Here is a 17,859-nt window from a genome sequence, read left to right on the forward strand (position 1 = left end):
AAAAAGCATCTGAGCATCTTTGAGGAGCTACAAGGGTAGAAAGCGAACACCAGTCACCTGACCAGCAACAGCTCCACCCACCCGTACAGTGCAGGTGCTAAGTGAGCGCTTTGACGAGAGAGTAGATCACCAACCCCAGACCCTGCTGACATGACACTGATAAGATGGTAGGTCTGAACTCACGTGGTCAAGCTGATCCCGATGACATGTTAAACTCAGGTCTGGTGACAAAGCGCAGACAGCTTGACATGACAGTAGCCTTTGTCACTGCACCCTGTAGAGAACTTCTATTGTCACCGCTCCTATTGTGTAGCAAGGAGGACAGGTGGTGGGAAGCAGGGTGGAAAACTGGATAAAGGCCTGTCATCTTCGACTGTTCCACCCCTTTCTGAAGAGCAGGCAGATTGTCCTGAAGAAGGATTTAAGAGACTAAAGAATGAGGTTTCGAGAAAGGCTTTAAAATTATTGTACTAACAACACACACACACACGAGAGGTTTGACAGTTATGCCCCTTGAAACATCACTTTGCCAAGCTGGTGAGAGTTGTCTCCTCCGCTGAGAAATAACAGGCAATGGCTGACAACCAAAATGTTGGCTTCTATGTGGTTAGGAGAGTAGATCTTCTCGGTCTCTTTTAAGTCACTCTTTCCCTCTGTCTGTCTAACCAAGTCTGTATGTTTCGTCAGGGTCATGTGATGTTGACCTCACGGTAGGGCTCCACTTTCCGTTTCTCATCACCCGTTGGCTTCATTTTATATCCGCGTCCCCACGTAAGACATCAGCGAATGGTCCATAAAAAAACTGAGTGCCAAACTTTTAAAAAATGTTTTTTCCAATATGTTTGTGACGAACGGTGGCTTCTCTAACTCCTTAAAAATGTGGCCCGGCGCACGTGTCCCACCCACTCCCTCCAGCCCCACACTCGGCACAGGATGGAAGAGGAGAGAGGATCTTTCAGCCTTTGATGGAAGCAGCTTCTAGACGTCGACAGGATGAGCGAGAGGCTTGGATTACCAAGACTGATGTGGTCGAGACAGGAATAATAATCGGGGTGGGTGTAGTGGTGTTGACTCGGGGGAGAGTGGCGCAGATTGACAGATTGACACAACGTTAGGCGCTCGGCCACGCCACCCAACGCTCGGAGCAGGCCTCGGCTTTCCAATTTCCAACGTCTAAGGATTTCAGAGTCAACAGGCGCTGCCTCCTTGCTGGAATTCAATCTGACTCCTTAGACACCTTTTCGTGACACCGTCTGACTGGTTGTCCAACATCTGCAGTAATTTGCCGACAAAACGGGTTTGGGGTCTGGGGATGTGTGTGTGTGCGCGCGCGTGCGAAACCTAGAATGTGAAGAAGACTGAGTGAATGTTTGCAAACATGCAGGGAGGTGAGAAAGAAAATGTTTACTTTTTGATGTTATCTTGTCAGCAACTCAGCTTACATCCTGGCTCATTAGTCCAATCTCGAAGCCAGGAGGATGGCGGGGGGAGGGAGGGGCCCTGTCACTGATTCGTCTAACGTCCTATGTCGTCGACGTCATCAAAGTAAACAGTCATCGCCAGCAGACATCTGAGCCTTGCTCTCTTCGTCTTTCCATCCAACATTTAGCATTAGCTCTGGAGCTGCACGTGAGACACAGGAGGAGTGGTGGGACGAGCGGAGGGAGATGACGGGAAGGTGATCAGTGTCACGGAGGGAAGATGGCTCACTCGTGGATTGAAGAACTTTCTTGACGGGGTAGTTATGTAGAATTTATCTCCAGAAATATGCAAAATCATGTATTTAAAGAATACAAAAGTACTCTGAGTTAGCTGTCCATATTTTACACGACTGTTGAAAACAAACATCCCACGGAAAAGAGAGAGAGAGAAAATTCCGAACGGAAAAAAATTATGAATACCTAAATCAAAAACCGCTTAACCGTGATTAGCAGTGGCAACTCCAGGTGCGAACTTTTGCACCTGTCCGCTATTTGGACTGCCGACTTTAATCAGTTCCGCCCTTGTGAATCACGTGTGCGCCGTTACGCACCCTGCGCGCGCGACTGTGGATCGCCGAGTCCAAAAACGTGATGTTACGTCACACCTCACCTGTTGGGAGAAAAACACTTACCGGCGCCAGGTAGATTTACACACTTGGTCATGCAGCAAGCACTCGCTAGTCGTGGTGCCTTCCACTCTCACCTGCCGTTCTGCCTTGGAAAGGTGAACCACTTCCGCTTAGTCAGGTACAAACAAGGGCAGTGACTGCCAGTCAGGAAAAGTTAATCACCTGAGGCTGTGGGTTGTTAGAAACGGGAGGTTGCCCTGTATCTAGTCACTTTATGTGCAAGCACATGTTATATTAATAATAATTAATAATAATCAACCTGTGATTGACATAATTACACCCGCGAAGGAACATGCTGTCAGCAGAAGACCACATGGGCAAAATACGGAGGACAGAAAGGAGAAACAAACAATAAAAGACGAACATGAAGACACATTTCAGGAAATAAAACAAACCTCGCAAAAAAAGAGTGAGTGAGGGGGAGGAATCGGATGTAAGCCATATTCTTCGTTTCTTCCTAAAGAATTAATCGCCTCATAATTTGAAGATATTCAAAGTACCCTGTCCTCTGGCCTCTTCAGTTGAATCTTAAAAACGGTTTCCCGAGTAACTGCTCTAACTTGTCTGAATGTTCCAGAATAATCCTTGAAAAGTACCGACACATTAATGAAACAAGCGGAAGAGACTGAAGCCTCGAGGGTTTTGTGTCTGTGACTTCACTCGATGGTCTTCTGTCCTTTAGTCGACTGTTCATTTGTCCTCGTGCTACTCTCAATCCTTTCAGGTCCAAATCACCAGCGAAGTCAATGAGAGAGGGAAGTCTTTTTATTCAGGAAACCACGATTTTTAACCATCGGGTGGAGAGCTTTGAATGTTCCTGGCGATTGTACCCTGAGGGGTTACCCCGGCTTCCTGTGAGTTGTCACGTTCAGCAACGACTACCACAGTCCTTCCGTCAGAGCAGTCCATCAGTTTCGCCAACTACTACCAGTTCCTCAGTGCCCCCAGGGGGGTTCTAACCGCCAGACCTCAGACCTGCAATCTGCATCATCGGTGTGGGTGTCGGTGGAGATAAATGATATTTGGCAGTCCTAGGTACCCGTTGTAGTTTCTCAGGAGGGGCTCGCGAGGGGCTTACTTCCGTCTGCCGAGGGCTGTCATCAGGAACTTGTAGATGTGCGCGAAGATAACCGCAGGAAGAATCAGCGGGGAGGAGAGGGGGAGGGCTGAGAAAAAACTAGGAATCTGAATGATCTCCTTTTTTCTCTCCTTTTTTTTTTTTTTTTGTTGCTTGCTGCCACGTGTAACGTTTTCGCGTGATGAATGCGGTCTGTAATCATCCGGAACATCCCATTGAGGGAAGGCAGCAGCCTCCAGCGACACAGTTCGGGTGTCTTCTAGAGAAAACAAGTCCGGAAACGAGTTGCTTGGTGATATAGGAAACCACTGGTCAGGGTGTAGTGTCTGGGATGTCAGGAGGGATTAGAAACAACAACAGTTGTTGTCCCGTGTTGTTCATGCCTGGTCCACCATTCTTTCTTTCTTTCTTTTTCTGAGCACGTTATCTGGAGGTTGCTAGACGAGATATTTTATTTTTTTCTCAAACATCCCCACTTCTGTTCGTAAGTAAATTCACCGGTTCTGACGGTAGTCAATAAGGACCCAACATAAAAAAAGATGCAAGATATTAAAATCCACTCATGCAACTCATCGATCAATGGTCGAGTTGTCTTTGATTTCTCCCCTTCCTGACAGCTCCACCGATCATTTAACATTACTTCAGCAATTTTCGCTTGTCTTTGTCCCACAATCTTCCCGCGGCTTATGTCCTGTCTCACCAGAAATACTCCCGTCTGATGGTCGGTGGTGCTGAGTCCTATTGATTGCACTGATGGAGGTCCACTGGACCTGATGCCATGGAGACCCTAACCCCGCGCATGCGCCTTCGGCCAAAGACAGAAGACGAAACAGTGTTTGTAAAGGTATAAAGCTACGTAATCTAGTAGAGGAGGTGAAGGAAAGAAGCTGGTCATGTTTATGGTTAGGGCTGTGGTAATAAATCTAGTTTCCAGGAGCAGCTTTTTGAGGACAAGAAGACTACACCGACATTTTGTCAGTCTGCAGATCGAACTCCTTAAAGACCGAAACCTTGTCGACTAGAAGCACCCCATCCCCACCCCTTTCGAGAAAACAAAAGTCCACAGCCAAACAAAAACAAAACAAAGGCAGCAGCTTTTAATTGATTGTCGGTAACGGAGGGCTTTGGTGATGGGAAGTGGATTTGAAAGGCGACAATCGTTGAGTTTGCGCCCTGAGCAGACAAACAGCTCGTGAGCGCCGCCACAGTTTTTTGAAAACTTTTTTAATCTTGTGTGCACGTGCTGGGGGTAGGGAGCGTTTGATGTAAACTACCTTCGTGCAGTATTCAAGCACCGTCTGCGCCTTGGGGCCATTTGGCGGTGCGCAGTCTGCGGTGCAACCCGCGAAGCTGGAATTTCCGTCAGGATGCATGCACGTGGTCTGTCGCACGCGCTGTGGGGCCGCACGCACGACGGAGGCGCAAGGGCTGGCTGTACATCTGTTCCTGTGTTACGTCACCAGTTCCGTCACACCAGACCCACAATAACTGCTCCCTCGACCAAAATGTCCGTTCGTATGCCGGACGAGACTTTCTTTGTCCGGAACTGAAGCCATTTACGAGTCGGGCTTATGCAAAGCCCTTGATTTGTCTCCCTTGAGCGCGCTGGGGTGTCGCGAGTAACGCCAACAAGGTCAGGGGTTAAGCCGACCGCCCGTTAAACATGTCACATCGAAAGATGCCTCCATCGTCATAAGGCTAAGCATGATTAACAGATAATTTACAGTCGGACTCGTGGATGGCTGTGAAGTCCTGCGCTGATTCGCTTATCTCCCTTCACGCTGCCAGCCGCATCAGAAGAAAGGGAGATGAAATAAGGGCCGTGCGTACGTGTACTTACAGGGCTAGCCTTATCATCATCTAGCTCTGCTGGAACGGGTCGCGAAGGTGCAGCGCGAGCATCTCGTGGAGGCTGGGCGCCTTTAAAAAAAAAAAAAACACCCGCAGATGCAAGTTTTGACCTCGGTCGCCTCCCTTGTCCGCAGGTGGGCTGTAGCAGAGACCTTCTGCTTCCCTCCCTTATTCGTTGCCATCCGTCACTCCTTCCCCTGAAGCCGTGAAGGGAAGACAACCCCGCCCATTCCGGAGGCCTGCAGCAGCACACGGTTGCTCTTGACGAGACTTACATCCTCACCTTCCGCTTAACCTTTCAGAAATTAGCAGGTCGTGACTGAACTGATGTGTGACTCGTCCCTTTTGAAGTCTCTCTCTCCTTCCCTCCTCTTTCTCTCTGTCATCATTTTGTTCTGTCTCCATCTTCCTGTTATCTGCCCTTCCATCCGATGCGCGTGCCTCTTTCTGCGCACACATGCATTTATATATATGCATGCGCAAGTGTGTTTGCCAATGGGTTAGGGTTAGATTAGTCGAAAGAAAGGAATCCGACTATAAAGGAAAGGACTGACGACTACAGCAATGCGCTCTTCAAGTCCAGACGATCTGTGAGTGGCGCTGCTGTCTGTTCCTTATTTTCCTCGGTCAGAAGTTCAACACTCGGGGGATGGCATCGTGCGACTAACACAATGAATCACCAATAAACCCATGCAGACAAGGGGTTAGACTCCCACAGCTCATTGCCCGGAGTGTAAGAATCCAGAGTGTGGGGGTTAAAACTGGAAACTCATTGTTCACAGTCTCTATTATGTGTGCCCCTGTTGCTGACGAGGGCGTTTATTTGTTGGAAAAGGTTTGGAAGTTCCAGGTCTTAAACTAATTTTTGGGTTTAGATGTTGATATCTACTTGGACCTTTGCCTCGTAGGCTGTAAATAGTTTTTAATTATTTCTGGTCGATTAAGTTTTGAAAGGTTTACCAGAGTGAACAGGTCCTCTCAAAGACAAGAAAATATTTCCAAATTTAGTTCAAATACCTCCCCTTCTACAGATCGAGATACAGATGCACCACTGACATAAGAGATATACATTGATATTTATAAGTTGTCAGGGTTAGAACTAATGGGGGAACAGGACCACGTGACAGCATCCTTCGTGTAAGTCGAGAAATAAGAAGACACAATGGATCTTCAGTCATTTAGGAAAAAATGCATTTCTGTAGACCTTTAGCGTACAGGTGATACACAGAATCCACACTGACTCCCTCCTGATTGGAGGAGCAGAAAAGGGAGAGAATGCTCGCACATTTATCTCGGGGTGGCGAGGGTCTGACACCAAAACGAGGCGATCTCAGGTGCGCGAATGATTTGTGCTCAGTGTCAGTCCTTGACCTCACTAACCTTGGAGGAGCAGAAAAGGGAGAGAATGCTCGCACATTTATCTCGGGGTGGCGAGGGTCTGACACCAAAACGAGGCGATCTCAGGTGCGCGAATGATTTGTGCTCAGTGTCAGTCCTTGACCTCACTAACCTCCCAACCCTTTCTTTTCCGACTCCCACTCACCCCACTCACCTCGCTCGTCACCACCTGCGACACCTGCCGCACTGCACATCCGTGCCACCATTCTCCTACCTTGACTCCATCCTTCATTGCCCTTTCCACCCGCATCCTCTTCACCCGCAACGCCTCCTGGTCTGACTTGCCAGCGTATCTGAGGGCTTGCAGAGCTCGGTTCGCATTCCTGTTCTCGCCCCATCATCGTGTCCCTGACGCTATCTCCTCCAGTGACAGCTTCATAAAGATGGCGTGGGCTCTTGTAACAGGTTCCTCTGTGTAGTTTGTCTTTCTTGATTTAGTTTCCATTACTTTCCGTCGCTCACACATCTTTGACAAGTGTTGGCTCCCCGATCCCCTCCCCACTTAGTTTTTGTTACTGATGTTAAAAATGAATAATGGATTGTGCCAGCTAAACACATTTTTTGTCGTTTTTCCGTGTTTCAGAGCGAGCTGTCGCAGAACCTGCAGTCGTTGTCGGAGAAAGCGAAGTCTGGCACGGAGTTTATACAACGGTTAAAAAAGATGGCTGACAGTGTCAGTGTGAGTATGACAGATCAGAACCTTGTCACGACATCCGCTCTCATTCACCCACAATTACATTCATCCTTTTATCGATTCTTCCTTCATTTTTATTCATCATGCAATCTGTGTATATCTAACTCAGATTTGGCTTTTCCTAATGTTAAATCAAAAGCCTTTTCAAGTTCTCAAGAAACAGAGCCAAGGATCACGTGGCTTCGCTGGACTGCTTGCCTCAAGTCCACCGTAGACTGACGTGCGCATGCTTAATGAGTGCTTGGCAAAGTTCAGTTGGACATGGAAAGAAATTATCGTCGTTGATGGAGTGCTTGTTTGCAGGAGACCAGTCGATTAGTTTCCAGCGACCCACGAGAAGTGGTGCACGATTTTTTCTTTTATTTTTGAGGCCTAACAGAGGGGACAAAAAGCGGGGTAGGGGAGGGACAGACGAGTGCCCTCGCAGAAGTATCGTGCCTCGGCGATGAATTGTGTGGGCTTGATTGAATAAAGCTGATTGAGGGCACAGTACGGATGATGGCGCTGGCGAAGAACTTTTTCAATGGAAGGGTGTGGGACGCTGGGAGATCTCTTCTCCGCTGGCCCGGAGAGAAGAAAGCCGCTGTGCAGCAACTTTACATCAGTATTTCTTTGCACCAGGCGAATCCGGGGTCTTGAAAGTTGTTAGACGAACCACAAAGTCTGATGCGATTATGTAATGAGGTGAAAGTGTCCAGATAGCAGCACCCTCATTCATAGCTACAATCTACAATCATGATTCACTTTGACCTATCCATCCACGCGCGCACGGGAGGACACGAGGCAATGGAAAATAGAGAGATAAAGGGATAAACGTGCAAGTAATTTGTTTTTATCTTTTTTTGGTGTTGGGAAAGGACAGTTTGCTACAGTCGCTTTTCTGAATTAAGGAAATCGGATTTTTATGATGGACAATAAAGATAGAACGAAATTTCACAGATATGAAAGAACGACTGCGACCGATGCTTAATCTTTTGTGTCGGACCTCGATCTGTCATGAACAAAGGTTACTTGGGTGGACGTGCCGAGGTGAAGTCCACAGGACCTCGGTGAACCTCAAGATTCCACATATAGTGAAAAATCATGTTGGCAATGATTGGCTGTCATTTTTTTTTTCATTCACCAAAAACGAAGAATATGATAGTGGAAGATGGGATGAGTGTTGTAGTAACCATCCCACACTATCCTGTGAATACACATTCTCTCTTTGCCAGCATCAACCAGGATGCGCGCTGCGGCCAACCATCTTCACGAGCCGGTCGTCCCCACCCCTCGCGCACACGTGCTCTCATCCCCCGTCACACTCAGCTTCAGCGACAGAGGAACAGGCAGGAGAAGAAGAGGATGGAGAGGATCCGGCCCACTTACACAATATTTGTCAGGGAACAATCATGATTGCGACTGATTGGTGCCGTGCGCAGACATCCGGGGCCAAGCGGCGGTTGCGCTCTTTTATCTGTCGCGCGTCCTGAGAATGGGGGAGGACCTGCACCCCCAGCCCCTCCAGCCACCAGATCTCCACTGGGACCTACAAGCGGGCCTTTGGGACAAGCCGCGAGCTGCGCAAGGCCAGAGGTTAAAAGCTACGCGCCATGTTGTCTGTCACAACCAACCAATGGGAGCCGCCGTTGTGTCGGGCGGTCGGGGCGGCGGAGGGTCAACGGAGGATGGCTTTTGCACGGCGGGCTGGACACGTCATTACCGACACTAATTCCAGTTACCGATGTCGTAACTGTCTTGTGTTTCGCTCCATCGGCGCCGCTGGTCGTAAACCGCGAGACTGGGATGCTGACGATTAGGGGATGCTTGCATGCCTGCTTTGTGTTTGGGAACCGTGCGTAGACAACTGGTCCGCCAGACGGCGCTGTGTGCCGGGGAGACACGCAAGAGACATGGGATAGAGAGGGCCGGCCACAGGAAGCTTGTCTCCTGGACAGTTATCCAGCAAGCAATACAGTTTTATTAGTGTGATGGTTAAGTCCGCATCCTCCCACATCTCCCACCCACACGAGCCATCATGTCGCGGAGTAAGACAAAGTAGGAGCAGCGGGGCTTGATTATACATATCATGTGATAATAAATGAGTTGTGGAGGATCCATGTCGTCTGGTACTATGCATCTCGCAGTTCTGTAGATAATCCCCTTCCCTCGCAAAACTCTCTTACCATCAGATCCAGCATCCACAAATGTCCTCCACCTTGATTGAAATTTGTGAGTGTGATGTTAGTCACGTGACACATTCACTTTTGTCACTGACATGTTCGTCACATTTTATGATGGGCTAAATTCGCGAGGACAATGCATGATTGACAATGACAGTGAACTTGTATGATTGATGTTGACAGTGACAGGGTATGATTGACATTGATGTTGACAATGCATGATTGACAGTGACAATGACGGGGAGGATGTGGAACACACACATCTCGAGCCCCAGCATGTGACTGGGGTGTCCCCTCGTCCCCTCCCCTGCAGCCACCCGCTGGCAGCCACCCGCCCTCTCCTCCCGAGTATTGACACAGAGGCTGCGTCGCGTCCCATGCTAATTAAAGCTCTCGTCCTCTCTCAGTCTGTAAGCTTTTCATTCCTCTCCGAGCGGGGGACGCTTGTCTCGTGCTTGTCAGGCTTTTAAGACCCGACTAGTCTGTTTGCTCGTCAATGCCAAAACTTTCTACACCTCATTAACTCGCAGATCTGCTCGTCCGACCTCGTCCCTGTCCGGACAGACCTCGGACAGACCTCGGACAGCCTGACCCGGAACAAAGGCGCATTTTTTTTTTTTAATTCTTTAGAGATGGGGGAAGCTTCGAATCTAATGGGTTATTGATTTCATCGCTGGCTTAATTGAGAAAAGAATATGTTAATTACGATGAAAGATGACAATGGAGGTAAAGAGATTTAAAATGTTGCCGAAATTCCCACAAAGAGTTCTTAAATTTATAATGAGGACGTGTCCAGCTGAGCGGAGGATAGTGTAGTGTAGTGTAGTGTACCCCTTTCTCAGACGAACAGATCGAAATGATGATTATTACTCTTGAGAAGCTCTCCAGACATAAAGGGAAATAAAAGGTTGTTATTTAATCATTTGTGGTGCTCAAACTTTTAAACGGGTGCCATGCAGGTAGGAGGGTGTGTGTTTAATGGACTGAGGTTATGACTCACCGACTCCAGGGTGTGACAAACTGAATATTGCTGGACACTTCTTTTCTTTTAGCGAGGGCTTAGTGAGTTTTTCTAGCTCATTCTTTGGAAGTGTGCTAACTAGCACTCACTCCTCAATAACTTTTCAAATAGGAAGGAAAGACGAAAAAAAAAAACCAACCCAGAAAAGAAACTGTCTCGGAGTTTGTAGGAGCAAGGCCGCCATCTCATGATGTTAGCACAGGGAGTAGTGTTCACTCCACATCACACAACTACCTTTGCCTGCAGTGTCGTTATTCACGGGCGAGAGGGATGATGGGAAATATTGAGTCAACAGGCTCTACAGTTTGCTTCTGCAGCTTCCGGCTCAGAGAGGGCAGTGACTCACGGGCTGCGCAAAGGCAGGTTTTGTTTGCCAACAGATTAGCTGGTCTGGTTCACTTGCACCTCGCAATAACGGATTGATTGCATGGAGGTGGGTCTCAGGGGAGAAGTCTTAGAAGTCTTACAGGCTCTGCTTCGGTAACTGCTCAAAACTTTTATTTCTGTTAACAATGTTAAAGAAAACTCGCAGACTGTAGGTATGTAATGTCATGTACTTCTAACTCCTGGGTGAGAGGGTGGGAAAGGAGAAATAAAATAATGCAATTGCATCATCTCTGCCCCTGGCGGCTCACTGATGTGTTTGCCGGATGCCTCTGTTAGGCTTCCCGAGGGAGCTCGTGATGATATCTGATTAATTCTTTTCTGAAATCTTTTTTCCGGCAGAAACAGTCTCACTGGACACTGCAGTCTGTCACCGTGGACGGACTGGTGTTATCTTTAAAGGACCGGCAAATGAGAAGACCGTTTCCCTCCATCTTAGTGTCTCCCTCCTGTCTCTCGTTCTTTGACCTTAGTTCTTTTGTCGGGTACCAGCAAAGCGCAGCCAACTGCAAGATCTCTGTTTTCTGGGGTGGAAGTGGTGGGTAGGGGGACGTAGTCGATCTGGCAATGGACTAGGTGAACCTGAGCTGCGCCTAATTTCTTGCCGATGTCTTATGCAAACATGGGCACCGGCACTTTTTAATCAGATTTGGCTTTGGTGATGGTCTCGTCACGGTAGCCGCCTGTCAGGTCTTTGGTTTGGAGTAACAGTCCGACCCCGGACCTCAACCCGAGTGAAAAGACAAGAGATTTCAAACGGACTTGAAGAACAATGGGACCTGACCCCTTAACTATGGCCGCTGGAAGTGCTGCCAAGACACATCAAAGATGGTCGGAGCCTCACGACGGTTGCTGATGACACACTGCCTTCGGGTACACTTCGATCGCCTGCGGGAAACTGGAGTACGGTGGCTGGCTGGGTGGATGGATGAATGGAGGAAGGAGGGGTTGGCAGACTGTGATCAGCAGCAATACAAAGGGACAAGAAACTCTGGCAGAACACTGGGCTTTTATTAGCACTCAGTCTGGCACCAACGTATGCCAATGTTCAGGCAGTAGAAAAGACTGGTGCGGCAGGCAGGACTGGAACACACAGCGGCCAACTCTCAGCCTCTAATAGCAGGCCAGTGACCTATAGTATTGGGGGCACATCAGAGTGATGACAGACAGACAGTCGGTTCAGAAAGAAAGCATCGCCGAGACTTTGAAGGGAGGAAAAAAAAAACCTAATTAGAGGCTTTTTGTCTCTTGTCTCGGAATGAACGACAAGAATGTGCACGTGCTCCATCTCTCATTCTATAGACACAACCTGTGCATGTTATGTAACGTGTTGTTATTATTTGTGTTGATACTTTTTGTCAAACGTTTTAAGCCAGCCTTTGATGATTGGATAAATTTATTAATATTTCACTTCCTGCGGTTCGTGCACCGCATGCAGACATTATTCCCACCCCGCTGTGCCCTCGACTCACCTTCCATTATGTGTCACGTGACGTGCTCAGTCTCGTCACGTGATATGATGAAGATGCCTTCTCGTCGTGATGGCTGAATGATTTGCACGTCAGCAGCCTGCACGCGCGTTGTATTTGCTAGTCTCTCTTAACAACATCACCATCAGCATCAGCAGCAGCAATAACAGCGGCGACGACCATTCCAGCCTCCTCATTGGCGCTCGAAAAGCACGTGCAGCCCCACTGGCGGAGTAATTTCCGGCCGCGGTGTTGTAACCGAGAAGGACAGGAAATATTAGTTCAATATGCTTTATACGGGGAGAACATTGGCGGCACATGATTTGATTTTATCGTCTCGATGCCACTCGCCTCTCTGCCATTGGCGAGGGTGATTCGGCAATCACAGCTCTCGCGGGAATGTCCTCTGTTCACAAGAGTGAAACTCTTTGAGAACAGCTTCAAAATGACGGCTGCTGTCCCACCGGAGAGCTTTCATCTTTCTTCTTTCCTTCAGCCTTCAGCAAACCAACATGGCACGTGTGAAAATAACTGCCTGAGATTAGTTGTGAGTGCCAGGTAGTAAAGGTGTCAGCTCTAGCTTGCACATTCCAATCTCAAGATGGTGGAACAGGAAGAAATTACAGGCAGTCGTTGGCTAGAAAAATAACGAAGAGATAATTAAAATCGAAATTGTCATTACCTCATCAGTCCAGTCTCGTTTTCAAGTATTTCTCACCATTCTTCCATTTGTTACTTGACTATCTCACAGACTTCCCGCTTCAAATGAAAGTTCTTTGGTTTGCCACTGGTAGACGAGGTAGAGTGCATCCCTGAGATGGAGAATAATGTCTAATAAACCTACAACTGTAGCGGCACAAAGTCGAGGTTTATCCTTTATTTTCTGACAGTTGATAAACTTTATAGAGAAAAAAAAACCCAAGTTTCACGTGGGTGTGTCGACCTTTAGGTTTGGAGAAAGATCCTCCTGTCTGACTGTCGGTCATGCGCCCTCGCCTCACCATCCAAACCCACACAAAGAGTTTATGGATGAGTTTATCTTCAGGTAGTCAGGAGTTCAAGGGCAGTATTATGTAACTCAGCCCCAGATTCATTATTTGTTTCCCTTTGCTTGTGTTTTTATACATTTCCCTCTTCCTGCAATAACCCGGGGGAGCAGTTATCGCTAACATTAAAGAGGAGAAAATAATTCTGAAGTGCATGTTTAGTTCCGTTAGCTCGTTTGTTTGTGCGCTACACTGATGATAGGCAACCTTCGTGCAGGATGAAGTTCGTTTACCTGTATGACAAAGGTTAGGCCCCCTTTGATCCTTCTTCCGTTGCCGCCAGGTTAGCGCGTTAATCTCGGAGAAGGGGGGCCAGGCTCGCCGCGACCATTTTCTTTTTGATTGGTATCCGCGGAAAACACTCGTCCTCCAGACAAGCGGAACAAGATGCAGCCGATTAGGATCCTGTTTAAGGCAGGGAGGAGAGTGGGAGGGAGCAGGGCCCTTCTTTTCTTTCACTTATGAGAGAGAGAGAGGAATGGAAAAGAAGAGGTTGACTACATGGAGCTAAGGAAGTTCTGTTTTCCTCTCCTTTCTTATAAACAAAAGCTCGTGCACACAAGGGAGCGGGTACCTGTTATAGTTGCAAGTGTAAACGCATGTGTGTCTCACTCTCACACACACAGAGTACTCACACGTGCACACAAGAGCCTATCTACTTGTATACAAAGAACTTGATGAGATGGAGTCGGAGAGATGCACCCGCGAAGCATGGAATAACCGAGACATCTTCCCACTTGCACATGCATGTATACAGACCAAGCACGCGCAGATGTAGTCTCAGCCAGTGCGGGGAAAAATGAAAAAAAGAAAAACCAAGAAAAATGCAGTGGTGACAATCAGTCTCCTCCCTTCCCGGCAAACCATCAAAACTCGTGTGTGCACCTCCCTGTAAGGAAAGATTACGGACGAGGGTATAGAGACCGCAGGTACCCTGGATAAACCTAGAGACTGGTAACGACAGCTTCCACCCTTTACACTCTTCGTCCACGAAGTATCGGACGATGATGTCCAGACTGTTGGTCTTCAACTGTAGTAACCCCAGCACACGTGGTGTCTAGGTTCCTGTATTCTTCTCTCCTTCCTCCTGCCTCCAGAAGTCCCTTCCAGTGAGAGAAGGAGGCACGCGGGTAACTTCCTGGCCGTGTGGCGGCGAATAATTGTCAATTAATCAGCAATTAAATACACGATTAAACGGTGATTGTGACAGTCATTGTCTCCTCCCGACAATAGGGGGACCTGGCGTGGTGGACTGGGGACAGTCGAGTCCCACATGCTGGCACCCGAGCATTTTCTGAAACAGGGATTACGATGCAAAGCCCCATTTGATTAAGATATAATCCGGTCGGCACAGGATTACAGGAGTGGAATCCATATCGCCATTATAACTCTCCCGTTCAGAAATAAAGTGTCATCGTTTTAGCAGTTTGAAGACTTTTCACGGGCACACCTAATGGTAGAAGGGAGGATTACGAAACGGGGACGAAAGAAGAAATGAGCATTTGGCTGAAATTGTTGGAGCAGTTTTAACGGAAATGGTGTCATAAATATATTACGAATAGCAGCAATATTTTCATCTAATAATTGATATGCATTGCGTGATTCACCATAACAAAGAGGTTTTCCTGATGATAGCCATCGATGAAGACTGCAAACAGTCCGAATAGAACTCGGGATGTGAGTTGACAGAAATGTGACAATTTTTTCCCTTTGGACCCATGGTGTGGTTGACTGATGTACAGACCGTTGACTCATTGGTGCTCAGACCTCTGGCGTCCACAATGACAGGCAGCAGACAAAGAGTTAACTTCTGTTTGTTGCTGTGGACCATCTCTGGCACTGTCTCTGGCACTATCAGCAAATGCCAGAAGGTTAGAGCAACAGACATGTGCTCTGCAGGTCATACACCACATCAGTATAAGTATATAGGTTTCAGGCATTTTGTGCAATAGAGCAAAACAATACCTAATGTCCCTGCAATGTCCTGACACTTACGAAGACTGAGTTCCCGGATGAACAGAAGAAAACCCTATTCAAGACAGTTTTCTAGAGGACCTTGTTTACTTGTCAAAATAAATAAACAAAACATCAGGGACAGAGTGCAGGGTAGAGCTAACATTTGTCCATCTCATACTCAGCTGAGGCGGACAACATTTAAACAGTTTCTCTCTTGTTGTCAAACGGCTGTGGGTTTATTTTTAGAATTTAACATGCGAAGATAATCAGCTTTCCAGGGTTAGTTACTCTTCCTGAGTCACTCAACTACTCAAACAATCCGCACATGTCAGGTCTCGAAACTTCCTTCATTCTAATTTACATTTTTTGTTTGTTTGTTTTAGTTTCAGTTTCAAGCGATATTGATGACATATCATGATTTCGTCCATCGTGTCTTTGCTCACGTCGAGCAGCACATCCCGGAAGCGTGGGAAGATAGAAAGATGAGAGAGAGGAAAAAAAAAACCTATCAAGTTTGTGATAACGAGGGTAATAACAACATCGATGTGTTATCGTTTTACAGGGAAACTGCGCGGAGTTCGAGAAGACCGTCATCGCTCAGTGCGATGCTCTCATGGAGCTCATCAAGCGCCGGAAGGAGGAGCTGCTGGTCAGCGTGCACGAGGAGCGCGAGGTCAAGGTCATGACCCTGAAGGAGCAGGTGTCGGACTGCACAGCGCTGCTGCACCGCACCACTGGGCTGCTGCAGTTCTGCATCGAGGTGCTGAAGGAAACGGACCACGCCTCCTTCTTGCAGGTGAGTCAGGAGCGTGCGGTGGTGTGTGAGTTTCTTATCCTCTCGTCATCTCTAATCTCTCTTCGTTGTCATCTTTGTCATCATCTCCATCGTCATGTTTGCTGTGTCGCTTTGACAAGGAAATTACACCCCGCCGTCTACCCCAGATGTGTTCTATTCCCGCTTCCCTGCCTTCTAAATAGCACTGGCGTCCGAACCCGAAGACGCGCGGTTCGATACCCGTGTGGCGCAGCAAGCTTTGCCGTCGACCAAACTGTCGGGAATGTGCACCTGACTTTTTAGATGGTCGAGTAATATAAAGCAGAGAGGGAGAGACGGGAACGACCCTCGTTGCTGGCTCCGAAAAAATTGTTGTTTCTAACGTTTCACTCCTCAAAGGTTATGGAACGATCTTTACCTTTTTAAACGCGTCTTGTGTGTGTGTATGACATTTTTATATACACATGAACTTTGCCTCCTATGAAGCTTGAATTCAAAATTCCAAGTACATTTGTTGGTGATAACAACTGACTGTGAAAGACTTGCTTGATGAGACTGGCCGTGTCACATGACGGTTACAGCCAGGATGCGGTCCGGAGGTTTAGAAACACTCGCCTGGTCTTTATGTCCCCAGCACCCAATGGGATTTCAGATCGAGCAGAATTTAGAACTCTCGGAGTTTTCAAGTTACGATCACAAATCTCCGGCGACCATGTCCTGTCTTTTTCAAGAGTTTAGAAAGTCATCGAGGGAAGGACCGGCGGTTGCAGGACCTTGATCGGCCGACGAGTGAAATCGGCCTTTTGTGCCCCTCCCCCCCAGATTTCAAAAACCACCGCTTGAGAGATTAGTTTTTGTGGCTTCCTTGCGAGCCTTTGAAAGGGAGATGCAGTCTTTCATCCCACTCCCAGGAGACCATGAAACTTTTTGATGCCTGCCCGTCAGTACCGGGCTGACAGAAGTACTTTGGACACACTTCAGTGGACAATGGCCGCTGTGAACGACCAACGGTAGGGACGCGTGTGCATCCACGCATGCGCTGAAGCACGTTCTCAGATGCTGTGCGCGCGTGACATGTTGAGCGCGCATTCGAACGCGCATTTGCATGCATGCCCTCATTAAGGGCAAAGTGACAACACGTCAAACCCCAATGCCCTAAGGCCCCATTGTATTGGTCATATGTTGAACTTAGGATGTTGGCCTAAATCCTGAATGTTCGTCCCAGAATCATTGGTCTTCTGTTTCCTTCACGAACAGCTTTGCCAAACTTGGTCAAACATCCTACAAACATCCCCATGCACTTAAAAAGTCGGACTGGTGACGTCACGTTTGTATTGATGCCCCTATTTATCATATATCCCAGATCTTCATTGACCAAACATATCCATGTACAACCGTGACGTCTGCGTGACTGAAAGTTACTCCTGATCTTTGTATGTTCGATTCCTTTTCCCCATTTATTTTGTAACCGTTTTTCAAGTTCCCGGAAGTCCGCTTAGAACTCGTTAGATGGGTTACCGACAAGCATGTCGGGATGGAAACAGAGATACAGCCTGCAAGCTAGCAGCAGTCCAAGGGAGGGAAGAGAACTTGCACTTTGTTCTCGGGGACTGACGAGCCTGATACATCATCCTCACATTGGAGACCTTTTAGTGCCACCTAGCGGGCCAGTGGAAATGCAATATCGGTCTGTTTTTGTGGAACAAATATTTGCCAATGGTCGCGCAAGCAGACGATTTTCGAAAAGCGTTTGACTCCCAGAACACACTGCATCCTTTTCCCCTTTCCGCTGCTTTTGCCATGGCATCCTCCCAGGCTGGCTAGCAGGCTATGCACTAGTAGCAGGCTATGCAGGCTAGCAGGCTATGTGTTTAGGAGGCTGGCGGAGCTCTCGCTGCTTTGTTAGTGTCATTCT

The 17,859-nt window shown here is 47.9% G+C and overlaps 1 protein-coding gene across 1 annotated transcript in view; it reads left to right on the forward strand.

The window, feature by feature from the left end:
• Positions 1 to 17,859, forward strand: part of LOC112570643 (E3 ubiquitin-protein ligase TRIM9-like) — a 90,682-nt gene that overhangs the window by 18,135 nt on the left and 54,688 nt on the right. The window contains 2 exon segments of the mRNA XM_025249184.1: positions 7,021 to 7,116; positions 15,732 to 15,965. Coding sequence (XP_025104969.1) covers positions 7,021 to 7,116; positions 15,732 to 15,965 — 330 coding nt within the window.

Source organism: Pomacea canaliculata, linkage group LG8 (genome assembly GCF_003073045.1).
Source record: "Pomacea canaliculata isolate SZHN2017 linkage group LG8, ASM307304v1, whole genome shotgun sequence".
Lineage (NCBI taxonomy): Eukaryota > Metazoa > Mollusca > Gastropoda > Architaenioglossa > Ampullariidae > Pomacea > Pomacea canaliculata.